Source organism: Pieris napi, chromosome Z, assembly GCF_905475465.1.
Source record: "Pieris napi chromosome Z, ilPieNapi1.2, whole genome shotgun sequence".
Taxonomy (NCBI): Eukaryota; Metazoa; Arthropoda; class Insecta; order Lepidoptera; family Pieridae; genus Pieris; species Pieris napi.
The window spans coordinates 4,130,727-4,158,610 of record NC_062259.1 but is presented as its reverse complement, the minus strand read 5'-3'; the positions used below and the strand labels follow the sequence as shown (position 1 = coordinate 4,158,610).

The 27,884-nt window shown below is 34.0% G+C and overlaps 1 protein-coding gene across 5 annotated transcripts in view; it reads left to right on the top strand.

Moving 5' to 3' along the window:
* Positions 1-8,917: 8,917 nt before the first annotated feature.
* Positions 8,918-27,884, top strand: part of LOC125062751 — a 56,361-nt gene continuing 37,394 nt past the window's right edge. For 4 of the 5 annotated variants that reach the window (XM_047668865.1, XM_047668869.1, XM_047668867.1 and 1 more), the window contains exons 1-4: positions 8,918-9,049; positions 21,325-21,439; positions 21,760-21,933; positions 27,463-27,643. In XM_047668865.1, coding sequence (XP_047524821.1) covers positions 8,934-9,049; positions 21,325-21,439; positions 21,760-21,933; positions 27,463-27,643 — 586 coding nt within the window. In that variant the 5' untranslated portion in view covers positions 8,918-8,933. Of the gene's footprint in view, positions 9,050-10,608; positions 10,723-21,324; positions 21,440-21,759; positions 21,934-27,462; positions 27,644-27,884 lie in introns of those variants that run through there. The other variant, XM_047668866.1, reaches the window with a different exon arrangement.

The following is a 27,884-nucleotide window of genomic DNA, read 5'->3' as shown; positions in this document are numbered from 1 at the left end:
ACCTTTTGATGTCCAAGATCACCAAATTTTTTTTACATATTTAATTTTTAATAGATTCATGAAGTAAACATAATATAGTTATATCTAAATGCTTGTATATAGGCATTGCTTCACAACAGCCAATTTGTCTGTGATTTTCTCTGATGCTTCAATGAAAAACAAATTAAATTAATATTCCGAACTTTTGTAATTCGTTGTACATGTTCATCTAAGAGTTATACAGTTTTGGAATTAATCTTTCTTGTGTATAGCACTGTAACGAGAGAAAAGAAAAATAAGTTTTATAAGCCATTACATCTATTAAATTGTAGTGGTGTTCAAATATTTTATGTTAAGATATAGTAGCCGTTTATAGATTTAAAATGATATTAGTGAGTTTGTTTGTTTAATCCCTTTTGGTCTTGGAAAAAAATGGGTACTTTGTGGCCTGATGCACGATTTCGCGGGAATTTACACAATAGTATAATATAATGATAAAATAGTGATAGCGTTAGTAGAAATTGTCAGGGCCTATACGGGGCCTATGTTCTAACATAGAATACCAAAATGTTAACTTATGCTTCGATTCTTTTTTGTGCTGGTCTTTCAGGCTTCAGGTTCCTGACCGTTTTTCCGTACAACGTGGGTTTTGTTCTGTTTAATGATTAAAATATAAGATTTCCTAACATACCAAAGACCTTTTAAAATAGAGACCACTGAAATTTTTAAACATTGGTCCAAAAATGAAAATACTTACTAAAATAAATTTACTGACCCTAGGCTTTAGTAGTGTGGAAAGTCCTGTTTTTGTACTCCAAAGATATGCCAAAATCTACGGAAGGAATCTTGAGCTTAAACCAATTACAATCGACAAGACTATGGCGTATTTTTGAAGTACTTATTTATACGTAGATCGATGTGTAGTAGTAGATATATTATGTATAGATTTAAGAAATTCATAGGATTTAGAGTTACTGAGCAAAGTTTAAAAGGAATTTGTTTTCTATCAGTCAGTATTAGCGCATGACGATTCACTTATAGATTTTAAAAATAGATATTCTAAACACAATACAGCAGTGTCGGGCTAGTGGTTTAACATTTGCTCTACGCTGTAGGCAAACGTCCGTACTTGTTTATAAATACGGCCAATACGGGTCTTTCTATGTGGTCGTTTCTTGTTGTTGTAGCGCCACTGGGTTTTTTTCTAAAGACAAAGTGATATTTGTGGGAGCGGGTCTTGAGAATGATCAGCATCTAACCCAGGGCTGAGCCGAAGCGGATATCACCTTAGCCCAAACGAAGTTTCCTTTTATTTATTTATTTATTTTATTTATTTATTGACACTTCGTTGCATATACATTAAAATAGTACAATTGACATAATTAAATAAAAAGGAGAGCAACTGGCGGCCTTATCGCTTTCCAGCGATCTCTTCCAGGCAACCACTGTGAGAAAAAAAAAAAAGTATTAAATTACATAAGAAAGGCAAGAAGTGCAAAAATACATGTATTACATTTAATTGTTTAGAAAAGGAAACTTATCAGGAACAAAAAAACAAACTAACTAAACTTTTATTGCCATCGGTTAAATGAAAAGTCGGATTTTGTCGCGTGGATGTTAATTTTCTTACCCCCCCAGATCGGTTACTGGTACATATGGTATTTTTCATTGTATGATAATTTTAAAGAACAATAATGAATATAACTTACGAATATTTCGAAGATATATTAAAATTGTTAATTCCGGTCAAAGAGAAAAATTATGATATTGTCTTTTCAGTACAGTTGATGAAAACTTTTTTTTTGTACATTTTTAAACATTGCTCAGTCGAGAGTTTTGGAGAACAGTATCCAAAACTTATATTATTATCTATTTATTTAGACATTTGATGTGTGTATTGTCAGTATCAGTAGAAATTTAGAAAGTAATTCATTTCCACTCAGCATATACTATTATCTAGTCTGTTTAGATCTCATTTTAATTATTTTAAATAAAGATTATTTTACTATAAACATTTCCTTATTGTTAAGAAATCGGCTATTGCTTTATTTTTTTTTTATTTATGACAATTAATTTTTAATGCCTTCCTAAAATCTTGGGATTGAGTTGTGTGCGCAGGATTGTCTTGTTGGATTACTTTGCCTGCGCATATAAACAGCATCGGACTGTTCGGTAAGATTAAGCAAATGAGCTGTTTCGCTATTTTTATATAAAAATATTTTTTTAGGAAAAATATTAGTTGTGTATCTCGTATAAGAATGGTATTTTTATAGTGTATGATTTAATTATAGGGGGAGTAGTAGGGTATAAAGCACATTAGATTTTTTAAATCTTAGCTAAAAGTAGTATGGATTTGCGAGCGGTGCACACCACTTTTATTCAATCTTGTGATAAAAGTGCTTAAATAATATTGAAAATATAATTCCATTGAAGTTACGGAGTTATTATAAAGTCAAATTATTGTTCGTAAATGAAAGTTGTAACGACTTATTTTTCTTTGCTAGGGAACGATTCGGACGGTCCGTTTGTGATGAGATCCCGATTTCTGTAAATATTAGACAGACTTACTTTATCTTAATTTTAAATTATACATGAAAAGTCACTTGTAATTTAGAGACTGTGCTTAGTATAAATTTTTGAAGTGTTTTACTATTTCTATAAATTTACTATTTCTTAGGTTAAATAAGTACCTATTATTTCATGAGCTCAAACACAATGTAGAGATTTTGTATAAACGATTTGTTTTATATTTTTTGTCATTGCAAATCTGTAGTACAAATTTCTAGTCTTAACAAATGGTATGCAATATCAATTTAAATAGAACGATATTTTCTGTATTTTGACGTAAAAAATTTTTATCGTTACCTTCTCGTTCTATTGGTGTTTAATAAAAAAGCAATCGAACTTGCAATGCACACACACAGTTGCTGTATAATATTTTCACAGGCTATTTCCCCGGTATTTTGGCAGGAAAGCGGAAGTATTGATTGAATTGTAAACAATAACAAAAAAAAATCCGGAACAAAACGGTGCATATAAACAAAGGAAATGATATTCGAAATATCGAATAGTATCTTTGTTTATAATACCGTTACCGCGCAATAATTATTTGATACTTTCAAATATAAAAGATTAGTATAGTGCAAAAAAAAAAATTCTCTTTAAATTCTCTTTTTTTTGTTACCGGTATAGATTAAGTAAAAATGTACTTAAATGATGAATTGTATGGGCTTCTTTCGGGAATAGCGCTATGCGGCCTTTTCATTTTAATGTTTTAATGAAAGAATTTCACAGTAAAGACATTTGTACCTACTCTTTAACTAGTCGATGTTAATCTAGTCAATAACTACCATGTATTGATGTTAAAGTGGGTTGTAATTGTATTTAATTCCTTTATTAAAGTGTAGACTAACGGAATACAAATCAGTCAATTTAATGATCGTCTATTAAGCTAAATGGGTACGTTAACTGAACATAATTCCTACAAATGCTAATGTATGGTTTACGTCAAAATATTATTCCTTTCTTTCCTTTCTGTGTGTCTATATATTCTTTCTTTCAAAGGATTTACTTTTTTCTATATAACACCAGGTTTTAATCGAGATGTAAATAGGTCTTAGTTATCATAAAAACTTAAGAACGTTGTATAAACCACTAGAGTTGTATATCTGCGAGAAGGTAGTCATCACTTAACGTAGAACATAAATACATTTCAGTGGTCATTTGATTCTTTAAATATACATTCCAAAATTTGTTTTATAATATGTTCAATTATAAATAGCGAATTCACGTAGTCTTTTTTATATCAACTTTAGTAAGACCTATGTATGAAAGGATTTCGATTATATGCTAATGAAATCCAATATTCGATGTTATCGTCAATATTTATGATAAGAAATTTACAAAATCGGTCTCCTTTCATTAATTAAATAGATTTAAGCAAATGTTATTTATAATATTTTAAGCGGCCTATGAAATTACTATTGTTTAATAAATTTATATTTAATATCCCTTAATTAGAAGATTTTGACTATTTCAGTATTTAGTTTCATAAGTCGGTCGGTATGATTTTTTTCATAACATTCCAGAACAGATTCTTAACATACATTGTCTCATACATACTCTATAAAATTATTGTTCTTATATTAAATGTTTTTGTCGATTATAATGTAGATGGAATAAATAAAAGTGAATATATATTCGTTTTATTAACCCCAATTTTAGAATAAAAAGCTACTGAATTTCTAAACGAACGAATGTTAGTAATTATTTTTGTAGCCTTTGAACCTAAACGTAACTGAAATTATGCCCGTCCTAGAAATAATAATTACAGGATTAAAACTACTTAAATATGTGAAAAATTGAGGGTATTGCTGGGTATACGTAATGCTTAGAAATTATAGATAATTGAAGATGCGAGGGTGCGTTTTCGACGACTGTCTGCGATTTTAACAGGTGTAGGGATTATATCACAAAGTTCATAAATAATGTCATTAAAGAGCTGGGTTTTATTTCTTGGTAGTTTGAAAATTTCGTGATTTTGCCTTACCTTTGTGAATGACATGGAATATGTATGTCGAATTAGAATTTGTATTACTATAAATTCTAATGTGGTCCATCAAAGTTGGAAGTTAAATACTAAGTAAGGAGATAGGCTTTTTTATTATTATAGACGCAGAAATGTGTTTGTGGCGTGAAGCGTTATGAGAATCTGACTGGATTTTAAACTGGAAATGGTAAAAAACTTATTCGATAGATACCTACATCTAGTAACATTGTGCACCTTATTGCAATAAAACCTGACAAACCAATTTTCTTACAACAGTTATTGACTGATTAAATCCATGATAAATGAAAACTAAATATAAAATTGTTTCCCTGTGATGAGTAAAAACGGTGCAGTTTGATTGATTTTTCTTTGATAAGAGGCTTAGTCTTCATGGATTTTCTTTTTATGAGAGGAGACGTGGTCTAGAAATTCCTCGTGTATTTTGTTTTATTTATCATCTTTATTGTAAGAAATAATCATATTTTTATTGTAAGATAGAAGATAAAAGAGAATATCCTATTCCTCCATCATTGTTTGATCTTAGACAACAAAACTGAACTAAATACTAGTTTTAATGAAAGTGTTTTGTTATTTAAACTGTAAATCTATTAACAAACTATTGTAGTTGTCTCTCCTTGCTATTACAACCTGCAATAATTCTCTCAAGTAGACATTACATCTTAATATATATAAATTACGTGTCACGTTGTTTGTCCGCAATGGACTCCTAAACTACCGAACCGATTTCAATCAAATTTGCACACCGTGTGTACTTTGATCCAACTTAAAAGATAGGATAGCTTACATCTCAATTTATACCCGCAATATTATTTTATTGCAAAATATTTGTTTATTATTTGATAGTCACAATTCTAACAGAAGGCGCAGTGTTGAAAGTACCAACGTTTCACATAAGCTACAATTTTATGGCATAACCACCAAAAAAGCATGGTGGTCCCCATGACTGGTGTTCTCCCACCGTTTCCCTTGAATAGTTTGCTCCTATGTAATATAACATAAACCTTAGCCACAGCAACGCTTGGCCGGCCTGCTAGTATTGAAAATAAATAAAAGAAGTACAGTGGTTCCTCGACATACGAGTGTAATTCGTTGCGTAACCCCTTGCTCGAATGTCAAATTTCGACATCTCAAAGCAATTTTCCCCATTGCCATTAATCCGCCCCAAAACCCATAACACCACCTCAGTTGTTTTTGAACAAGAAAGTGATTTCACGCTTTAATTGACATCATATTACTAGGACCCATGGTTATAAAAATAAATGTTATAATACAATAAATGTACAAAATGCATAAAACGCGAACCTAACATCATAAATGCTTTGAATACGAGGGAAATAAGCAAACAGACAGGTTTCTTCTGAGGTAAGAGAAACTTAGAGTAGTGTGCGATTCCTCGTATCACAAATCTTGCTCTAATCTCAAAGCAAAATATTGCTTGATCCGCTGCTGGATTCTCAAAACACGTTTATCGAGGTACCACAATACTAATACGTGGGTAACACTAAAAATGTTAAGAACTGGCCAGTTAGAAACATTGCTAAAGAAAACTTTTTTTGAATCTAAATTTTAGAACTTTTTGGTAACCTTGATATTGCATTCATTTGTCACTTGTTTTTGTGAATTGGCGGCAAATCTAAAACTCTTGTTACACGTGAAAATGAACCTAACGCGAGATAATATTCGGTCAATGAATTATTATGACTTTCATTGTGGGCTTACTCAACAACAAAGCTGTGATAGGCTGCGATTAGCATTTCTTAATGAAGCCCCGTCTCGTGCCTCTATTTACAATTGGTTTAACGAGTTTAAGCGTGGGCGTAGCAATCTCAATGAGTGAGGGACGTCCTTTAACAGCGACTACTGAAGATAACATCGGTGCTGTCCGACGCATGATAGAGGAAGATTAGAGAGTGATCTATCAGCAGATACGGGCAAGCCTAGCCTAGACATTGGTATGAGTCAAGTTAAAAAAATATTACACGAACATTTAGGCGTCAGGAAGCTTTGTACCAGATGGATTCCCCATACTTTAACCGACGACCAGAAACACCTTCGCATGGACTGGTGTCGCCGAATGTTAGATAAGTTCAACGGCGGTGACTCAAATGCTGTATTTGACATCGTCACAGGTGATGAAAGCTGGATATATTGCTACGAACCCGAAACCAAAAGACAATCAGCTCAGTGGGTGTTTCCTCTCGAGGATCGGCCAACTAAGGTGAAGAAAGTCAAGGAAAAAAGATGATTGCCTCATTCTTTGGTCGTAAAGGACATTTCGCGACAGTTGTGCTAGAAGATGGAAGGACAGTTACTGTAGACTGGTATGTCAATCACTGTTTGCCTGTTGACTTGGAAAAAATTCGAGAGCAGCCCTCGAAACAGGATCCTCCTTCACCACGACAATGCTTAAGCGCACTCCGCAAAATGGACTGTTGAATTTTTGACTATGGAAGGTGTCGAGATAATGAGTCATCCGCCATACAGTCCTGAGCTGGCGCCCTGCGACAATCATTTATTCCCAAGAACTAAAGATAAAAAACGAGGTACTCGCTTTACGAGTCCTGAAGATGCGGTGAAAGCATACGAAAATGCCATAGAAGAGACCCTTAAGGAAGAATGGGCCCACTGCTTTTCTTAGTGGTTCCATCGAATGCGACGATGTGTAGAGAGGAATGGAGATTACTTCGAAAAACAATAAATGTATTGGCAACTTTCTACATTAAGCCGTTTTTATTTTCTAAACATTTTCAGTGTTACCTAGGTATAAAGATATGCGGAAATAAGTCTTCAGCCTCGCTATAGTCTTAGTTGAGATATGCGCCCAAAAGTTTAATACGAACCAAAAAGGATTAATTTAACTGCAATTGAATGGTTGAGTACCCAATTTAATTAGGACCATCCAATAGTGTGTGTTGTTGTATTCCTAGTATTTGTTAATAACCTACTGTCCAAATATCGGCTTTTTACGAAGCGGATATTACGACTAGCACCGAGATTAATATTTGCTTAGCTTTGTAAATTGAATTTTGAATAGCAACGTTTATATTAAATTTATATTTACACTTAAATGCACACATGCCAGTCATAATAAATATACGCAGTGAAGGTTCCACAACTGAGCGTTTCTTAAGGCAGTTTTTGCCGCGCACCACCACTATGGGGCACCAGCTGCGCACTGAAGTATTTCCGAATCAATTCGAAATTCGATTCCTCCAAGAAAAGAGCGTACCGAGTCTTAAAAATCCGGCAACGGACTTGCGAGCCTTGCAATGTGAGTGCCATGGACGGCGGTAGCACTAAACATCAGGTGAGTCCCCTGCCCGTTTGCCTCCTATTACATAAAAAGGTACTTAAAAGAACTTGGTGATATATTATGTATATACAAGAAATATTGGTGACGACGTAGAAAGGTTAGATTCCAGACTAATGTTAGAAATAGAATATGGTTTGAACTTTGAACCTAGGAATGAAGGTTCATGTCTTACTTAGGGCTATTCATATCTCGTCATCAACAATTTATTCTATCTTCCTGAACTTATGAGGAGTCCTATGTCGCTACCATCAACCAATCCAGCAACAAGAGCTTCTAATTATGTATTATTTATTTATTATGATACATTTTCTACAGTATAAGTTATAATCCATCAACTTTAAAATACCATTTAACATTTTGTATGGGGACATAACGAACGTGAAATTATTTGAAATTTGCTTGATTCAGGATTCTATCCGCCTATGAGACAATTCTGTAATATTCAATGCAAGTATGAGAATGATCTTTGAGTACATTCGTTGCGTTCCGAATGGATCCATATAATGGTACCGTATTCAATATGACTGCGATATTTCAATATGAGCGTTTTACAATATTTTTTTTACATTCTGTCAATAATTACACCCAAGTCACGAATCTCCTGAACCTCTTTCAACGGTGCGAGCAGCAGCAGCAGAAAACAAGCAATTTTTAGGTGTATTTAATATGAAAGTACTAGCATGCATTGAGGATCATACCATTTAATAAGCACCAATCTTCTTAACCATTAAGATCACTTTGAACAAGAGCAGAGGCTCTTAGAGTTAATAACTTTATAATTTTAAATGGTCCCAAATGGGATCCTTGGAGAACACCAAATCGTGCAATGTAGAAAGTAGACTCAGCGCCTCCAACAACTACTGACTGAGGCCTTCTAACCTGAATAAAATTTAAAACCCAGAACCACGTTGCAAATTAATGTGCATTTGGATAACACATGTGAAGACAAGATATTGGCGAAATATTCGCGTACGATACGCCACCAGTGTTACATTTTTTGGTATTATTTATAGAATGTGAACGGGCGGCGATGTAAGAACGCAGTATGGCGCGCGCGCTCCGTGCGTAGTCATGGAAGCACCTGCCTTCCCAAGAACTGGAGTCCAGACGACCCGGGCAGCCCCCGGGAGCGAGGCCTGCATTGCTTTACCCCTACCTATAGGAACACCACCCTTCACATACGAATGGTAAGTAGAAATGACTTCTTAAGTCAATCAACGTCTTAGCGTGTTTAGAATAAAGCGTATAGTCGTATAACCGGCACACCGGCTCGCGTTGTTTGTTTTTAGTGTGTATTAATATCGACTAGGACGACCAGTAGTCACTTGACACTAACATACGCTTAATATTACTTTAAATAACATTAGGAGAACTAGATATTCTCTAGAACACTTAAATGTCAATAAGTGTTCACACACACTGTTCAGAAAGTTGCCAATATAATATAAGTACTGAAATCTTTAGACTTCTCTTTCAGTTCGTATGGAATAATTAAAGGTAATATCATTAAACAATTCTTAATCCCATCTCAAACTAGATCGAGGTTGCATGTTGGATATCAGGACTAGTTTCGTTGTTTATGAAAATCTTACTCTTTATAAAAGATACCACCCATTTATACACGACTTGCTGTTACGTTCAGTACTTGTTACTAGTCCGAAGGAGAAGCCAAACAAATCAGCTATTATTTATTGGTCTATGGCTATACAGACAACAGTATTCGATACATAAGCATATATTCTACATTGTAAATAATTATTACCAAAAACAACAAGTCTTTAGAAATCATAATCAATAATGTTGTTGTCTATAGTCTCCAAGGTCATGCGTAGCTCCGTGAATATTTGTCTAGGTGATCGGCTACGACAGCTGATTACTTGCCTTAAACCTTTGTTTATAATCGTGCTTATTTTTATATTAATTAGACATAAATGAATTTTTGAATACATTTAGTGCTCACATTTTTTAAATCCAAATAGAGGTTAAGATGCTTTAAGCGCACATTGGGCGCTTGGTACTAATTATTTATTTTGTAAACGAAGATCAAGGTCTCGTAGGTTGTCTGTGCAATAACTTTTTGGTCCATGACTTGCCGGTCTCACGATGTTTGTGATTACCATGAAAACCTCAGGTTAACCCTGTCCTATCATCAGTCTAGCAATACTGTGTAACACACAATTAATTTATATACAAGTATTCTTTGGCGTTCTCGTTGACTGTTTCACTGTCCACAATGTTCCTTTCTAGTGCGAGTAAATCACAACCATTCTTCAATCTTTTGCTTCTTTTAAAAAGAAAATTGTCCTTCTCTGATAACTCAAGAAATTCTCTTTTCCTTTATTATCATTTTCTTTTGTATTTCTGATTTCATGTGAACTCAATGGTATCGGATCTCAATTAGCTCCAAATGATGTCAGTTTAAAGCAAAAATAAATATGAGACTACAAGCCATTTTGCATTACAGCGACATCTTTCGACGATCTATAGAATATTTATGTGGCGCCATCTTGTAGTGATCTATGAAACTATGACACTGCGATCAAAGTAAAAATCTTTTCAAACATCATTTTATTTTAAGTAGTGCATAATCGCGTATAAATTTAACTTCACTATCACTTTATTTATATACTTGTATTTTGGATCTGTAGCGTAAACGCGTGACTTACTAATAAAATTCGAGAATAAACAAAAACAGCGGCGCTGGCGTCGCTCTATTAAAAATATCTTGCTTTTAAGACAGTCCGCGTCTGACTATCGCGTACTCCGAAACGATATGCGCTCCCGCCATGGGCAGTAATTGTTGTAAGGGTGACGCTGCGGGCAAACCTGTGGTGCGGTCAAACTCATCTATATACACCAGGTATAACGTGAGCCCCTGGGCAAGTGATTGTGCTGTGACCGTCACCTGGACAAGACAGCTCATGATTAATTTGCATTTGGTGATATAATTAAAAATAGCCGTTACACTTTAGATCATAGCCAAACTATTAACGATTTTATTTAATACTTTGAAACATATTGTATATAGAGTATCTGTATTAAAATAAATCTTCTATGAATTGTTTGTCAATTATCGTAAATTATATCGCGGAATTGTTTGAATTTTCTTTGGTAAGTGTTTTTAAACATACTTTTAAGTCCAATGGGATACATGCCATATACGAACCCGTGCGAACTACACATTTACATGCAAACCCTAAAGCAGAATGAATTAATAAACGCTTACATTTTCTTGACAGCTAATAGAGCTTCAGGCGAAAACACAAATGTTTAAGTTTTAGGTTTTATGACGATTTGGTTTACTCCTTTGAAACAAAATGTTAAAATCACTAGTTATTGTTTCTCATATCTACAGTGTCAGCGATCGAGCTATTTCCAGCGAAATCTGATCGTCCTTAAATTAGTTAATATTATTATTACATTTGGTATACCATAGTTTACCATTATCTATGTTCTAATACTTCAAGAGTATGAAAGTATAAACGAAGGTGCTCAATTACCTATGCTAGGCTCTCATTGTTATACAATATCGACGCTACATTGCTTTTACTGTCATGTTATATTTCAAAGCCACATCAAACATATTAAACCTTCATGATTACTTTTACACTGCTAAGTCAAATTAACCAAAAACAATTCAGTGTAAATTGCGGTCGTTTTATATTAAACATGAAACATAAGTACATTAAATACTGACTATTTAGTTTGAAACGTTGAAATGACAAACGTTTCAATTCAAATAGCAATATATCGAATTTAATTTCGGCGATTTATTGCATTTGAATTTACGGTCCACTTATTTTAAAACGTGTATTTACATGTTCTTATATACTTAGAAATGTATTCGTGGGTAGATAGTAAATTGATGTGTTGTTTTAAATACACTCATATATACAATAACGATCCAGTGACATTATCTAATAGTAGAGTCGATACTTGCGACTACTACTACTACTAGTCAAATAAAACCTAACCAAACCGTTGTTTGCAAGTGCTACCGATACAGATATCTGTTACGGTTTCGTGATAATATTTTGTTTCTAAATAGGCATGTAGGTGATCAGCGCCTGACACACGCCGTCGATATTTTGGGTCTAAGTCGGTTACCTCACGATGTTTTTCTTCACCGTAGAAAAGAAAAGCCCATTCGCTCACAGCCCCCACACACGACGCCACATTGTTCTTGTGATAAATAAACTTAACCTTATTATTTACATTTTTTATTTTGTTTTCACGGTTGCGCTTTCACCCTGAAATGTCATAAATATAGGTCAGAGACAAGCGTTTCAAAATTTATCTTCGCATTCAAGATTCGCTTTTAATACGATTGCCCTGTATAATGTATTATTCTATATCATACAGAAGAAAAAATCGGGCCACTAAAAATTACCTAAAAAAATTGACAATGTAGAGTTTGCGTAAGGCACAAAATTTTAGGATTAGATTAGAGAGAGTTACTCTTACGCTTAGTATTTTATCCATATTCACGCCTTCTTCCCGAAAGGGGTTCTCTCTTACTTCGTCTACTTTCATATAATATTAACCATGCATGCTGGTAGTGCAATCCAGGTATATCTGACACGGCCTGCCCAGCCCGACTTCATCATCCAAGATTGCCTTATACATCCTACTTATAAGTCGCTTTTCATTCATCTTTCTTCTTCTTCTCATTCATTATTTTCTCTTCTTCGTGGCCACCTAAGCATTCCCTTTCGTATCATTACGCTACGTTTAAGTATACCTCATATATTATGCTTCTGACATACGGAAGAGAAAAATTCCTATAATTCACGAATGTCAAAATCTAATACATACGAAAGTATCACTTAGCGCTAAGTCACGTTTCTGAGTATCATCCCTTAATCTTACCCTCCCTCTTCTAGTATGTATACGCTTTGGACATACGAGAGACATAGTTCGCCCTAACTATCCACTTAAATCTTCTCTTAGAGACATAATTACATTATTATACGTTGTCTATGTGTACTGAACTGATCCGCTTAAGTTTGTCATGTCATACGTGAATTCTAGACTAATTTCCTGGTACAATCTAGAATATAGCCGATCGAGTGCTCTTGCGTGAATCCTTTTGAGCGTTTTGAAAGGGTTCTAGTTAATTGACATCCGACTCTCGACTCGGTCGAAACATTACAAGTCCTTCTGCTGACTGGGTTTACAACGATAAGTTAATTTTTAACTTATCGTATATATGAAGAATAATCTTATTTCAATTATAGTTTACAAAAAATTACATACATTATTACTCTTGAGAAGGTACTTCAACTAAAATAACAGTTTTTATTGGACGATTATAAAATTAGTAGTTTACAGATTCCATTTTGTATTAACAATTTGTATTAACACGCCGATTTTTATACAAGACATTGACAATATACAAAACTGTTGATTAATTTTTCTTTAAAAAAAATATTAATAAACCTCATTAGATATGTTGGAAAAATTATTGGTCAAAAACTTTATTAAACGCGTAGAAACATTCAAGGTTTGATTTCAAAATAGAAGACTCTCGCTCCTATTATCAGTTTTAAAAATATTGAACATTTTTGTTTCAAACCTCCGTAAAGTAATTATATAAATTATTTTCTCCTTAATTCATTCCTGTTACATTTCGTTTCTGTCCTCCGTTAAACTGAGGAAAGAAAATCTATGAGATGGGGCTATGTGGGAGTTTATATTTTGTAACAAAACAAAGATGGGGCGTGTGGAAGATGACCTTCAGTTATGGTTGCTTATTCTTATTGAACGATCAGTGCATACATAGTAGGCATGTTTGGCTTTGGTAGCCATTTGCGCAATTCTCAAATTATCTGGACACCTGCCAAGGTCCATGTGATACAGAAACAAATTCTATTCTGCTTCCCTAACAGATTTGTGTGACATTGTGGTACAATCGGCACCTAAATTAATCATATATATTAAAAGATACCGTCTATAAATTTTTATTAATTTATTTCTACTCATAAATAAAATGTAATGCACCTACCGAACGGCTGCATCGAATTGGACAACTGACCGGAATATTACATTCATCACGCTACGACCAAATTATTGCGAGACCTCACGACAGATCTGGTATATAATAATGTTAAGAGAAAATGCAGTCAGTTTAACAAAAACAAAAAGGAAGGGTTAAGAAAGACGCTTGATATACAAATTCTTCTCGAGTTACGTAACGTAGTGCTTTGCTACGAGAAAATAATCTTTTTTAATTGGTCTATTGATTAAAACTAATATTTAACCCAAATTTGAACGAATTTTGAATAAGACACAGCGCATTATACTGGCTGTGTCGCGCGGTTTCACACGTCGTTTATTAGGTTCCTAAGGGAGAATACACAATTGTATTACGTAACGCAATTTTTGGAGATTATTGACCCCCATGTAACTCGCCGTAACGTTTTTCAGTACCCCAGTATAGTAAAACGTTTCGTGACCACCTAGTGACTCTTTAGTTACTATTATGTGGTGTAAGTCGAAAAAAATATTAACAATAACGCGTGATTTAATCCCCGCCCCGCATCGTAACGTTTTACAAAAGGAAAAAATTCGTTACGTAATACTTGAACGCTCCCTAAGTGATTACCTACTATTATAATACTGTCTGAAAATGCGTCTGAAATAATTTCGATGATTCAATGGCTTGTTCGATGCCTGACTCAAATCAAAGGTCATCTCGTTATGATTTTTAATTTGTGATGTGGACACAAACTCGTATTTATAAAAAGCCCAAATAGATCATCGAATATTGTCCAACTCCAATCACATACATACAGGTCAATCTAACGATAAACTCCTTTTGAAGTCGTTTAAAACAGAAAACATTCCAACAAAGTCAGTCTACTAATAAAGATTTCAAAATGTACAAGCTTTACCGTATTGTATTGAGATCGGTCGTAAACTATTAAAAACTTTGCCAATTGATAATAAATTTACGAATAACGAGCGCTGTACTTAAAATATATTTAAACTCGGATCACTGAACTCTTAATCTTGGTAATACATGATCTTTGGTTCTAACATAGCGATCGAAAGAATGTGAAGAAAACATATTCTCGCTCGTAATTTTAGCTCGACAGTTTCCATAGGCCTACAATTCCAGAAAATTATCACGATAAATGAAGTAAGAATAAATAGTTATGTATGTATCAGAGGAATTTGTAAAATAAGCTTTCAATCGGATACGGTCATTTCACAGTTTAAAGCCTTCTTTAAGTGTAGAAATATTTTTTTTAGATTCCATTAGAAACGGCGACAAAATCATTTAAAACCCACAATTATTAAAAACAGTAATGATTAGAAGAGCTGTGTTGGCCTAGTGGCTTCAGCGTGCGACTCTCATCCCTGAGTAGTAGGTTCGATCCCCAGCTGTGCACCAATGGAATTTTTTTCTCTGTGCGCATTTAACATTCCATCAAACGGCGAAGGAAAACATTGTGAGGAAACCGGCTTGCCTTAGACCCAAAAAGTCGCGGGCGTGCGTCAAGCACCTATTAGATCAATAATCATTAAACAGAAACAGAAATTTGTGGCTCAGACCTAAAAAGGTTGTAGCGCCATTGATTTATTTATTTTTTTAATCAATAGAAGTTACGTAAACAGTTAATATATTAAACTTATAATAAAATTGGTTTTCTCTTATTCCGTTATCATTATTTACTCTGTCTGAGTTGCATATAGGTTAACTAGAGTATAGGAGAGTTATCGATGTTCGGGGGTGGCATAATGATATCAATTTCACAAGCAACGGTCACAGTAATGATATACTAGACTATATGATATATTAGGCTTAGAGACTGAAGGTACATATATATATATATATATATATATCATAACTATATATATATACCTTAGTCTAACAATGTCATTTTGAAATGCTTATTCAAAAGGTAATTGCAATGTTTGTATTCGTAAACGTACATATTAATGCACTTGATGCTCAATTAAAACATGATTTCAGAAACATCTGCGTTCCCCGCGGCTGACCAAATTTATAAAAAAAATATAAATCATAGCTATTTTAAGAAGTTTAATAATAATAATGGATTTAATAATAATATATAATCTATGGATTTTGCATGTATACAATAAAAAATTCAAGCTTTCGAGCTATAGATGAAGCATATACAGGTTCTGTATCTGCATAATTTTATAAGGTCTTGTATAGTTACGATAAACAATAGTTATAGTTATAACGTTGTTTCCTGTCACAAAGACAGACAAAGGTCAATCAAGCCTAAGAGCTTCAGTCTCTTAGATGTTGTCTATATTACATGTTATTAAGAAATGTTAAAGAGTCTCTTAACAACTATAAGAGAGTACGATAAGTGACTTAGGAAATTATCCTAAATCCTTTTTATTATTTAACTAAAAACGTATAGTACCATCAATACCGTACGAGCCGTACGAGCTCTAAATTTCACCAACATCACCTTGATGGTTGGAGGTCTTCCACAGTGCGTTTCACAAGGCATTTTCTTTTCCGAACTAGCAAACTATGGAATCGACTCCCGGTGGGGGTCTTCCCACAGACATACGACCTTCAAATGTTTAAAAATCGAGTGTACTCCTCCAAAGGCCGGCAACGCACCCACTAAATATGGGTGTCTATGGGCTGCGAAAACTACCCTTTTTGGTCGTCCCGCAAGCTCGTTTGCCCCCCTATTATAAACATAAAAAAACATAAAACGTGAAGGCACACGTAGGTTTATCATGCAGAAAACGTTTCATTTCATTGAACATGAATATCAGACAGCCTAATTATTTTTAAATTTGAGCAATGTCCGTGCTCTCAAAGAGAGCAATTATATTTAAAATTGAGTATCAACTATCAATTAATGTAATCAACGCGTTGTACACAATTAAATATTTCTAGGCGAATAGTTCGTGAATTCGTACGTGGAATTACATCATGGGTCATATATCACGGAAAGAATGTCTTAGTAAATATTAATTACTAGTAAATAAGGCGGCCGCTACGAGAGTTCGACGGTACTATGAATTCATTTAAAATTTTCGGATGTTTAGATGTTAGATAATCAAATGATTGTTTAGGTCTGCTTTTGGACTGCATAATTGTTTATACAACGCTAATTTTGTACCGTAATATCTTTTTTAAACGGCATCACTCACATTACAAAACATTATCTGATAGAACATTATTACTTAATACAATATTGATTGTATTAAGTAAAAACGCCCGGGCATTGTTTGGTCGGTTCTTATAGCTTATAATTAACATTGTATCTTATTATTATTGTATCAAACTAAAGATTGTTTGTAACCTACAAACAATCTTTAGTTTTATTTATATTTAATGCCATAGAACAGTTATTTTATTATATAAGAGTATTTTAATAATGCATTTTGTAACCCTTAACAATGCTGCTACAGCTATTTTACTTTGTAAACACATTCTTGCTTCTTCCTTGCTTAACCAACAAATTTAATTGACATTTAAGTTAAAACAACATTGATACAATTTATTAGGTACATTCAATGTTTTACACTAACGCAACACTTATATTTCTAAGACTTTAACTTACCTAATCGAATAATGCCAGACGATTTATATACACACTACTATTTCAAAATAGCATAAGTTGTTTTGTTAATTGATAAGCATGTATGTAAGAAATTAATAAAAAAAATTAACTTCACCCGGCGAACGTGCTCCCAACAAGGCGAAAACTGTCCCATCGGCCGGAAAAGTGACGGCCACCGTTTTGGGACTCAACAGGTTTGATCTACATCGAATACCTGCAGAAGGACAAAACAATCACAGGGCTCATTGGGCCGATTCGACGCAAACCTCCGCCGTCGCCACGGCTGAATCTTTTTGTTTCCAAATTTGAAAAGGTCACTCGCTGGGCAGAAATTAGAGTCGAATGAGAAGATCTCGGCACCACGGAGACCTACTTTACAGACCTCCAGAAGACGGGTTAAAGAAGCTGGAACATCGTAGGGTCAAGTGTATCGAACTCAAAGGAGATTATGTTGAGAAATAAATCGCCACTTTTCCAAAAACAAAAACACATTAATTTTTTTGTAGGCTAAGTACTTATCGGAACACCCTCGTAAGAGCATTAAAATTTGCTCAAATAACGTCTCAATAATTACAGCCTCATTATCGCCCAGCCAATAAAACCCGGCCAAATACTAAAAAAAAATACTGTATCAATAAAGAGAACATTAAAATTGCGTAGGTATACCAAAATGTATCTACGCAACGCGCGGTACCGCAATTTTCTATATAAATTTCTATCTTTCATCATAATTTCGAGGTGTGCAACACGTACAGTTTTTGATTTTAAAAACGCACTTAGTACTCATTATTAAAGGACTGGGGCTAATCTAAATGTACTATAGTAAACAAGGGGTTCATAGAGGATAATTACATCCGAGCACCTTTGATGTGACGTGAAAGGGGATGTCATGATGATCGATATTATTAATGCAGCGTAACCCTATCCAAAGCCGACTGTAGTACGTTCTATAGCGTTTAGTACAGACTAATAAATGATAGAAAAGTTACGATACATTTTATATGGAATATTTAGAAGCGATTCATGGGCGTTTTTATAACAATACAAATACGACTTGGATCGTTCGAATAGAATACGTGTTTACATTGTTTGTCTGAAATTTCGAGGTGTCAAAACCGAAGTTGAAACGAATACTTGACTGAACTATAATTGTAACCTCAACCATTCTTGAGCGATTATAAGTATTTTCCAAATGTCTACAATTATTATTTTATAAATATATTATGTAGACCTAAGCTTATCCATTCCCCGCCTGAAAGTGTCAATCAATAAACGGCCATATCAAATTGGATTCCGGGAAAGCCAATATCCGTATTTTGCTGAATTTAAAATATTATAATGCGTAGGTTGTCTAACGGGAAAATGCACCTAAATTGACTCGTTCATTTTAGCTTTTTTTAAAACTTGACGCTGGATGAGGTAATAAGTTTTGTACAATAAAGATCAAAGGCGATGTTTGTAGCTGACGCTTAATATCCATCACATATTCTTTTGTTCTTTTAGTCCCAAGTGTAATATAAGTGGAGTTTTGGAACCTTTTGCTTTTTAAATTTAATATTTAATAAAATAAGTAAATAAAAACATTAATACATCAAAATCGTTTAAAAATAATGTCTTTATGTATGAAATAGATTTTCCATACAATTTTTATACTTTGCGATGTGCCTTTTATTCGCACAGAGGTATCTTTTGATACTGTGACGTTTCCGAGTATTATATTACCCCTAAACGCAATTAGATCTATAGATCTATAGATCAAATTAAATCCATCAAAGGGCTTAAATAAATTTGTTTTTAGTAATATCCCTAGTGAATAATGAAATTTGGTCCTGATAAATATTTGTATTGTTCGAATGCACACAAATGAAATTCCTGTATTATTAAAATACGGACTACGGTTAGAAATTGATTTTATTGAATTGTTATCAAAGCGAAGTACCGCTTTGTATTTGCCATACCTGTATAGCCATTTCAGCTTGTTTTATTGATAACTAGCGGGCCCGACTTACGTTGTCCTGTAGGTACACACATCTTAAATAAAAATCAAAATATATAATTTTATTTTTTTATTTATATAATTGCATTACGACTTTGTCGAGAAAGATTCGATCGTCTTGATCGTGGCATTGTTAATGATAATATCGAAACGGAATAAGCTAACAGAAACTCGAAATAAACGTCACTTGCGGCGTACTATAAGTCCCTTTTTTTATTTAATTACAATAATTAACTGTTTTAACATGTGAACAGGAACAAGATATAATGGGTGGCAAGTGACACATCAGCCGATCAACTTAAAAACTTTTAATTGACAATTTTTCAATCATACTTAGCCATAGATAACATTACGTATAGCTTTTCGTGTGTTGCGTTTTGTTATACCATTTTTTATCAAATCCCCTTCGGCTGGACTGATGTTTTGACTGATAATGATAAAGCGTTCCGTTATGACACGTCCCACGGAAACAGGATAAAAAAGTCCGTGCTATATCCCTCTCCTGGTTGTAAGGTACCTCCCCACCAATTTTCAGCCAAATCGGTTCAACGAGAGCTTTGAATTTATTTAGTGATAATTCTCTAATTACGGGAGTTTGTTGTAAAAACGAATACAAATTCCATATAAGGAATACTCAAAAGAGCTATAAATCCCTAATAAAATATTTTAATTTTGAATCTGATTATTGTGTGAATATTTCAATCATCAAAGAGTTCGATCACAAACATTGTATAAAAACGTTATTGGACGTCACAAAGCAAAACCTGCGCATACCAAAATAATTATGAAAGTATGTATGTGATTGTTTCTTTGTAAAAATTCTGATTAAAATAAACCTTTGAAATGAAGTCAAAAGTAATTGCATATGAACATTTTATTTAACGTTGAGTTAAATAAAATGTCATTTTACGACAAGAGTTTAATTTTAGCCTCGCTTTTACAATAGACTTCCTGTCTTCATTATTTTTAATTTGAATTTTTCTCGATATAATTTTATCGTCGAACAGTTTTTCACAGTCCAGTTTTAATATTAAAAATGTAATATATATTAAAAATTGTTTTCAACATTTAATATGGTATTTTTCTCTTTCAAGTTTTTTAGCTGAACTCATAGTCGTCCATTAAACTTATTTTGTATCTAAAACGTTTAGTAACAAGAGTTTCCCATTAGGGATATACAGAATCAAATACAGAATAAAATCCCCAGCCGGCGTAATTTTGCTAAAATAGGTGTGATTCCCCTCGATGTACTATACATTTGTGCATTGTTCTCACTCTCACAATGCAAGCAAGTGTGTCTATATTATCACGCCTGCAGCGAATAGAGGCGTTTTTCGGATATACATATACTTTATGTTACTGATCTATCGAATGTGCCATACCAGCTGATACGCTTCTGAATATAAATTTAAACTTTGCGCAAGATCTATTGCGTTGTGACGTATATAGGCCGAATATTTATATCTCTCTGATGTTTTTATGTTAACAAAACAATTCCTTTCCGTTGTTAAAGTTTTAATAGCTCCGGGAAATCTATGAGGAAATTAATTTGTTTCCGGTGGCCGGATTATATCTGTTTGAAATTAGGATGACAAGCGTTGTATTTCCTTAAACACATTTCAATTTTATGGTTTAGTATGGTCTACGTATCTCTTAAAACGTTATTTTTTTCTAGTTTGTTATAAATGAAACTAGAATAAAGTAAGCTATTAGCAGCTTCAGAGATAGCCCTAAGGGCAGACATTTCAGTTTCTTTTTTCTTTATAGACAAGAAGGTCGCTTTCAATCGATTTTTGGGTTTTGATTCCTAATATTTCCTTCCCTGTATGAGTTATTGCGCAAGTGGAGAAAAATAGAGTTTATTATAATATTTATTAAAAAATATAAGACATTTTTCTTGCAGGAGTCGTGCGGGAGCGACATTGGATGGCCGCTTCAGGACTTCAGTGGATGCCGGTGGAGTGCGACTCACGGTCTCTTCCGCCCAAATTGACGATAGTGGCGTCTATACCCTACAAGTATATTTTATGATATAGACTGGAGCATTAGAAATATTGTTTAGTACCATGATTTCTTATCGCGTCTTTTAGTTAATAAGGAATCAACTTAAGTAGTATTTTTATTATATTTACAATCAAATATTTTGAATATTTTAGTTTTTTTTAATAATTTAAATGTTAGTAGCGACAAATTAACTCCAGTTATTGTGTTGTTATATCCAGTCCAAAAAGACCCGCAAAAATATGTTCAAGAAACATATTAGGCCATTTGTATTAAAACATTTGCTTAGCATACTTTTACGTTGTCTTTCTTTCCTATACTTTCTCTTTAAATCCAGGCAAGCAATGCTGCCGGAAAGGACACGACTCGAGTCTCATTGGAGGTCTCTTCGGATGAGACACCTACAGGGGACGACCCTCCCACTTTCCTACGGCGACTTCAGGACCTCACTGTAAAGGTCGGGACCAGAACTAGGTTCCTTGTGGAAATCTTAAGCTCCACTGAGTGCAGGGTTAGTATCATTTAAACTGTGATAAAGCTATGAGAGTCAATCTTATTTCGACTATGTGTTTGCGTGTACCCACGCAAGTAAGTGCGTGCTCCTATTTCACCATGCCTCCTGCTGATAGTGGACAAGTTTTTGTTTTTAATTTATGTTATTATTATTAATTACTTAAGATGTCATGTGGAACGTGGTGTAATGGTTGCAGCTCCTTACAAACGTTGTGAGAAAAAAAATGGCGATTAAAAAGAGTGGGGGAGAGTTTTGTTGCCAGTTCTTCTCTTCCGCTCTACGCCCTTGATTTGAGAACTGGCACTAAATGTAAAGTTAGAAGCATTTCAAATACATTTCTTTTTTTGACGATCATAAGTGTACAATGTGTAACCTATATGATTAAATGATTTTTTAATTTGAATTTAATAAACTAGAAGAAGTCCTTCTGGACATGTATCGAATGTGCCCAATTCTTAAAAATTAACTTTGGATTGTTTTTTTTTTACTTTGCTTCCCTCTGTTTAGGTTAGTATATTGTTTATCAGTTGTATGAACTATTTTTAAGGTATGATTAATTCGGACTAGTACACTTTTTCTGACACTGATTCTGATCTAAAACAGAGTCTTGGCCGAGTGGCTTTAGCGTGCGCTCTCATCCCTGAGATCGTAGATTCGATCTAATTATTCCAAGTACCGTATAATCTTGCACTAAATCAAGTATTTAAAACAGAGCTATGTTATTAATTTTCAATTTAGGTTCAATTTTGCCATTTTCAGAATATGAATGTTTTGTCAAGCCTTAAACTAACTTTATTCTAGACAGTCTACATTAAAATTTACGCCCTTGTCGCTTGACGTGCGACACGTTCAAAGGCTGTCAATTGGATCGAAATTACACCTGCGGAATAATATAAATTTAAATTCTTTTTTGATGTGTCTCTGTATTCAAATATTAATTCATTCTTGTACTGACCCAAACCTAATGATTATGGCGGAAACATTTTTTGCGAGGTAAAACGATTTGAAAATTCTAATAAAGGGTTATTATATAGGAAAAATGTCAGTGTAGCGACATGACATTATGTTTTTAAATAATGATTTTATAATACAGCCTTCCTGAGAATGAAAATCGAAACCATATGTTTAATTGTGATTTTATAAACGTGCATTCGTTTTTCCAATCACGCGTAATAATATTTGATGTCGTTATTCGTTTCTTCAAAGTATGTTTACATGCTATTGTTGCGATTTGATCGCTCAAACGAAAATAGCAACGTAGACCTGATTGTGCCCCCAACATTTAACGAAAAATCAACATATGGAAACGATAATGAACCATTAGGTGTGGTTTGGCTTGACATTAACTTTTTGGTAGAACCTTTTAATCATAAATATATTTTACCATATTTTAATAAACATACTAAATGAGTAGCGAGAGTAAAGTGCGGTGGCGGTTGTTAAAAGGATGTTAACATAAATGAAAATCTCTGTTTAAAGTTAAAACTATGATGATATATTGATCTCAAAAACACAAACATTTCTTTTCAAGCAGATTAATTTCAACTCAGATCAACATTCGTTATTTTATCGAAATCCGAGGTAAGGAAATAAATTGGCAGTTAAAGAAATTAGCCCCACGCCTCACAAATTATCTGGTTATTATTTTGGATTCAAATTATGCCGTGATCTGAAAATCGACTGTCAACTATTTTCCTAACCAACTTTATGGTCAATCAGTATTTTATTATTTACAAGGAAAAATACGCGCCAATCGCTTTACACGTGACGAAGTAATGAAAGCGAGAAAAGCTGCGAACATAAGCCTATTTGCATATTTCAATGAAATAATTGAATTATTTTTGTTCAGATTATTAAACAAAGGCTCGGAAGCAGCTTTAAAATGTCATGCGATAATTGAAAACGCGTTTCAAATAGAATGTTTTAACCATGCATCGTTTAAAAAAGTTAAAACATATTTGTGGCGCATATTTGATTTCTTTGTTCACACTAAACGGCGGACGTGCCCGTAATTGGAATACACCAATCACAATCAAACGAAACGCGCCATAGTACTCGTAATCCTTTTTCTATTGTTTGCGTATAAAACCTATGTTATTTTTAAACCTCAAATATTTTTACACATAAAATTATGATGCAAAAGCAAAATGTATGTTCGTAACCCAAAACCAGATGAAAAAAACCTCACGTTCATGGATTCAAAATCTAAAAGTTGACTTCTTTGCCAAATTTAATAAAACAGACATTCAACAGATGTATCTGTAGAAATAATACAAAAAAGCTTTAAAGAATGATTACTATCGTTTTAATAATAACTTGCGGACGGTCCCAGATTCGCAGGCCTGGTTCCATATATTTTTTTGTAAATAACTATAGACTGTGTTATTTTTTTTTTTTTTATAGAACGGGGGGCAAACGGGCAGGAGGCTCACCTGATGTTAAGTGATACCGCCGCCCATGGACACTCTCAAAGCCAGAGGACTCGCGAGTGCGTTGCCGGCCTTTTAAGAATTGGTACGCTCTTTTCTTGAAGGACCCTAAGTCGAATTGGTTCGGAAATACTTCAGTGGGCAGCTGGTTCCACATAGTGGTGGTGCGCGGCAAAAACTGCCTTGAAAAACGCTCAGTTGTGGAACGGCGGACGTCGAGGTGATACAGGTGCAATTTCGTATTCTGTCTCGACGTCCGATGATGAAATTCAGCTGCAGGTATTAATCCGAACAACTCCTCTGAACACTCTCCATAATAAATGCGGTAGAAGACGCAGAGTGACCCCACATCTCTACGCAACGCCAAAGGATCAAGCCGCTCGGAGAGGGATTGGTCGTCGACGATTCGAACCGCTCTGCGTTGTATACGGTCAAGTGGAAGGAGCTGGTACTGGGGAGCCCCCGCCCAGAGGTGAGAGCAGTACTCCATGTGGGGCCGAATTTGCGCTTTATATAGTTGCATGCGGTGGCCCGGAGTAAAGTACCGCCTCGCCTTGCTGAGCACACCAAGCTTTTTGGAGGCTAATTTAGCCTTTCCCTCCAAGTGACCGCGAAACTGAAAAATGTTATGCCATATTAGTATAGCATTTGAAAGGTGAATGCATTTTTGAAATATATCCAGTACTTTTCCACTTTATTCATTACAAAAGTACAAAAATTTCATAAGTCTCGATAAAACGGAATCTTTCATTACAAAATTCCTATGACTCTTCAATAATAGTAGAAAATTCGATATGGCAAAAATTTTGACAAAGACAAAAAAGAGTCCAACTTCGGATTCGCAGTGGTTTCGCATTCGGACCGGAAAGAGACAACCAAGGATTTCGCCTACATCTCATTACCCGTTGATTCGTTTGTTAATTATAGATTGCTTCTAAGAATTGGTCATAGCACCTGAACTACAACTATCAAGTAGTTGACATATTCTCTAGCAGTATTTTAAGTACTAAAATAGAATCAAGCTGGTACTGAAATTAGCCTGTAGCTAGTAGTACCGTCACGTACATGTTTTATGCAAACAGATTTGAATTTAGTAAAAATGTTTAAGTTGTATTATGTCATGTTGAGCGAATTATAAATATATCAGTGTAAATTCATATGTTTCGAATCTAGGGTTCTAAAGGCCGATTTACATTATCTTAGTGTTTAGGAGAGTGCTTTATGGTCTAAGATCCCGCTATACAACGACCTTCACCGAGATGCTTATTTAATGAAACTTATTTTATATATAATTTAATATGTCAATAAATATAATCCATATGGGTTGCCTAGCAAATTTCAGTCCAGAGTATTTTAAATTAATTTAAAAAAAAAAAAAATTTTTTTATTAGTACAACTTGAAAGGCAAGTTCTTTAGCGTAGCGTTTACATGTTTCAACTAAAGTACTATCCTAAAGCACTCTCCTAAACACTAAGATAATGTAAATCGGCCTTAAAAGAGATAGCGAAAGTATTTTACCTTAACCTTGAAAGGGTTCAAGGCTTCAGGACAGGTCATGACATCATGTCCTTGAACCTTTTACGCAACGTACATCAATAGCGTCGTTATCCTATAAATTTGATGTGAAATTGATGAACTTCTCGACCGTATACCGTTGTTTTGTTTTTAACCTACCACTAAAGGAGGTTCTCAATATATCAAAAACATTTTTATGTACGCTCCTATAGTAATAAACTCATTGAGAAATCCCAAATAGCCTTGAACGACGACGGAATTCGTGCGTAACTGTGTGACATAACTCTTCTATTTTAAAATACGATGTGGGAGTTCTGTTTTTCAAAAATTTACAAGATCTATAATTCTATCGTCTGTGATATGTGACGGTTTGAACAAAAGGGCATTTAATTAATTCAAGCCGCCCCCTCGCGAAATGTTGTTTGACGGCTCGTCCGAATCATAAATGAAAACACCCTTGCCCTTGATAATACCTATACAAGTATACATTAAAATCAAAATGTCAAGGGCACCTTCATCAAAATTAAATGCTTCTGGTGAATAACGTATTGTATTAACGTATATTTGTATGAAGATTAATATCGTATTTATCGATTGCAGAATTAAAAATATTAAATACAAAATTAATAACTTTTAGACATTTGCCGTCTATTTTTAAACTTTTAAATAGGTTAAATTCCGTCATAGATACCTGTTTTTCGTAACAATCACAATTTACGCGGGGCTTTTAATGAAAAGGGAATAATTTCTTTTCAACACTTTTCATCTATGCTAGAAATGTCCCTCGTAGTCTAGTCGACAAGTGGAAAATGGTACAAAATAGAGATACTGCTCTAAAAATTATGTGCGATAGCTCATTGGATCCGGAATGACGTCTAGAAAAATGTGCCAAAAGCGTGTATTAGGACATAAAAAATTGGAAAAGTTGTAAACAATTAAAGATGAAAAAAAATGGCATTTCGTTTTTTGCCAATATTTAACCAACTATTAATATTTAAGAAATTTTAAAAAAATATTCTGAAAGAGGAGGAAATTAAATCCAATAAAAAACTCTTAGCTCCAGGAATTCTATCTCCATTATTTATAATTTTAATTTAACGCTGAAAATAGGTCTGCGCGTGACATTTTTAGGATTCGCGCGTGGCGTCAAAAACGACTACGGCACATTAATTAATTTATTTAAGGTATTTTTTTTTTCATCTTTAACTGTCTATAACTTTTGCAATTTTTTATGTGCTAATACACGCTTTTAGCACATTTTTCTAGACGTCATTCCGGATCCAATGAGCTATCGCACATAATTTTAAGAGCAGTATCTCTATTTTGTTCCATTTTCAACTTGTCGACTAGACTATAAAGGACTATTATGTACACAATATAATTGTTATTCGAAGTATTAGTTCCTGAGGTTTTAGATATCTATTTTCTGGTAATTTATCTATACAAGTGGGATCAGGCTTTACCGTTTGGGTTTTAACTACAAGAAATTAAAAATGATAATTGCTTGTATGGGCCGCTTAATCTTTTCAAGTTTTTCTAGATACTGTTCTAGATTCTTTTCACTACCAACATTTATTTCAGGTGACATGGTATCGTAATGAGCGTCGACTTCTGGAGGCGGAGAGGATTGCTCTGGTACGCGACGGCAACTTCTGGTGCGCAGATGTTGCGACAGTCAGCGTAGACGATGCTGGAAGGTGGACCTGTACTGCTGAAAACCTAGGAGGAAGAGCCAGCTGCTCTGCACATCTCAATGTATTAGGTATATTTTCATAAAAGCATTCCAGTTATATAGGTCGTCTTTTCTATATAAAATAAATTAATATGGAGATATGTTACAAAAATAAACAAACAGTTTCAACATAAAAAGGCCACCATTCTATCTTGTTCCGGACTTGCCTGTTTTTCATTTGTTCAACGAAATTTTATAATATTTTTCCACCTCTCCACCTTCTGGTACGGATTACATGGACCTCCTTTTTTGCGTCTCCTTTTCTGCTTTT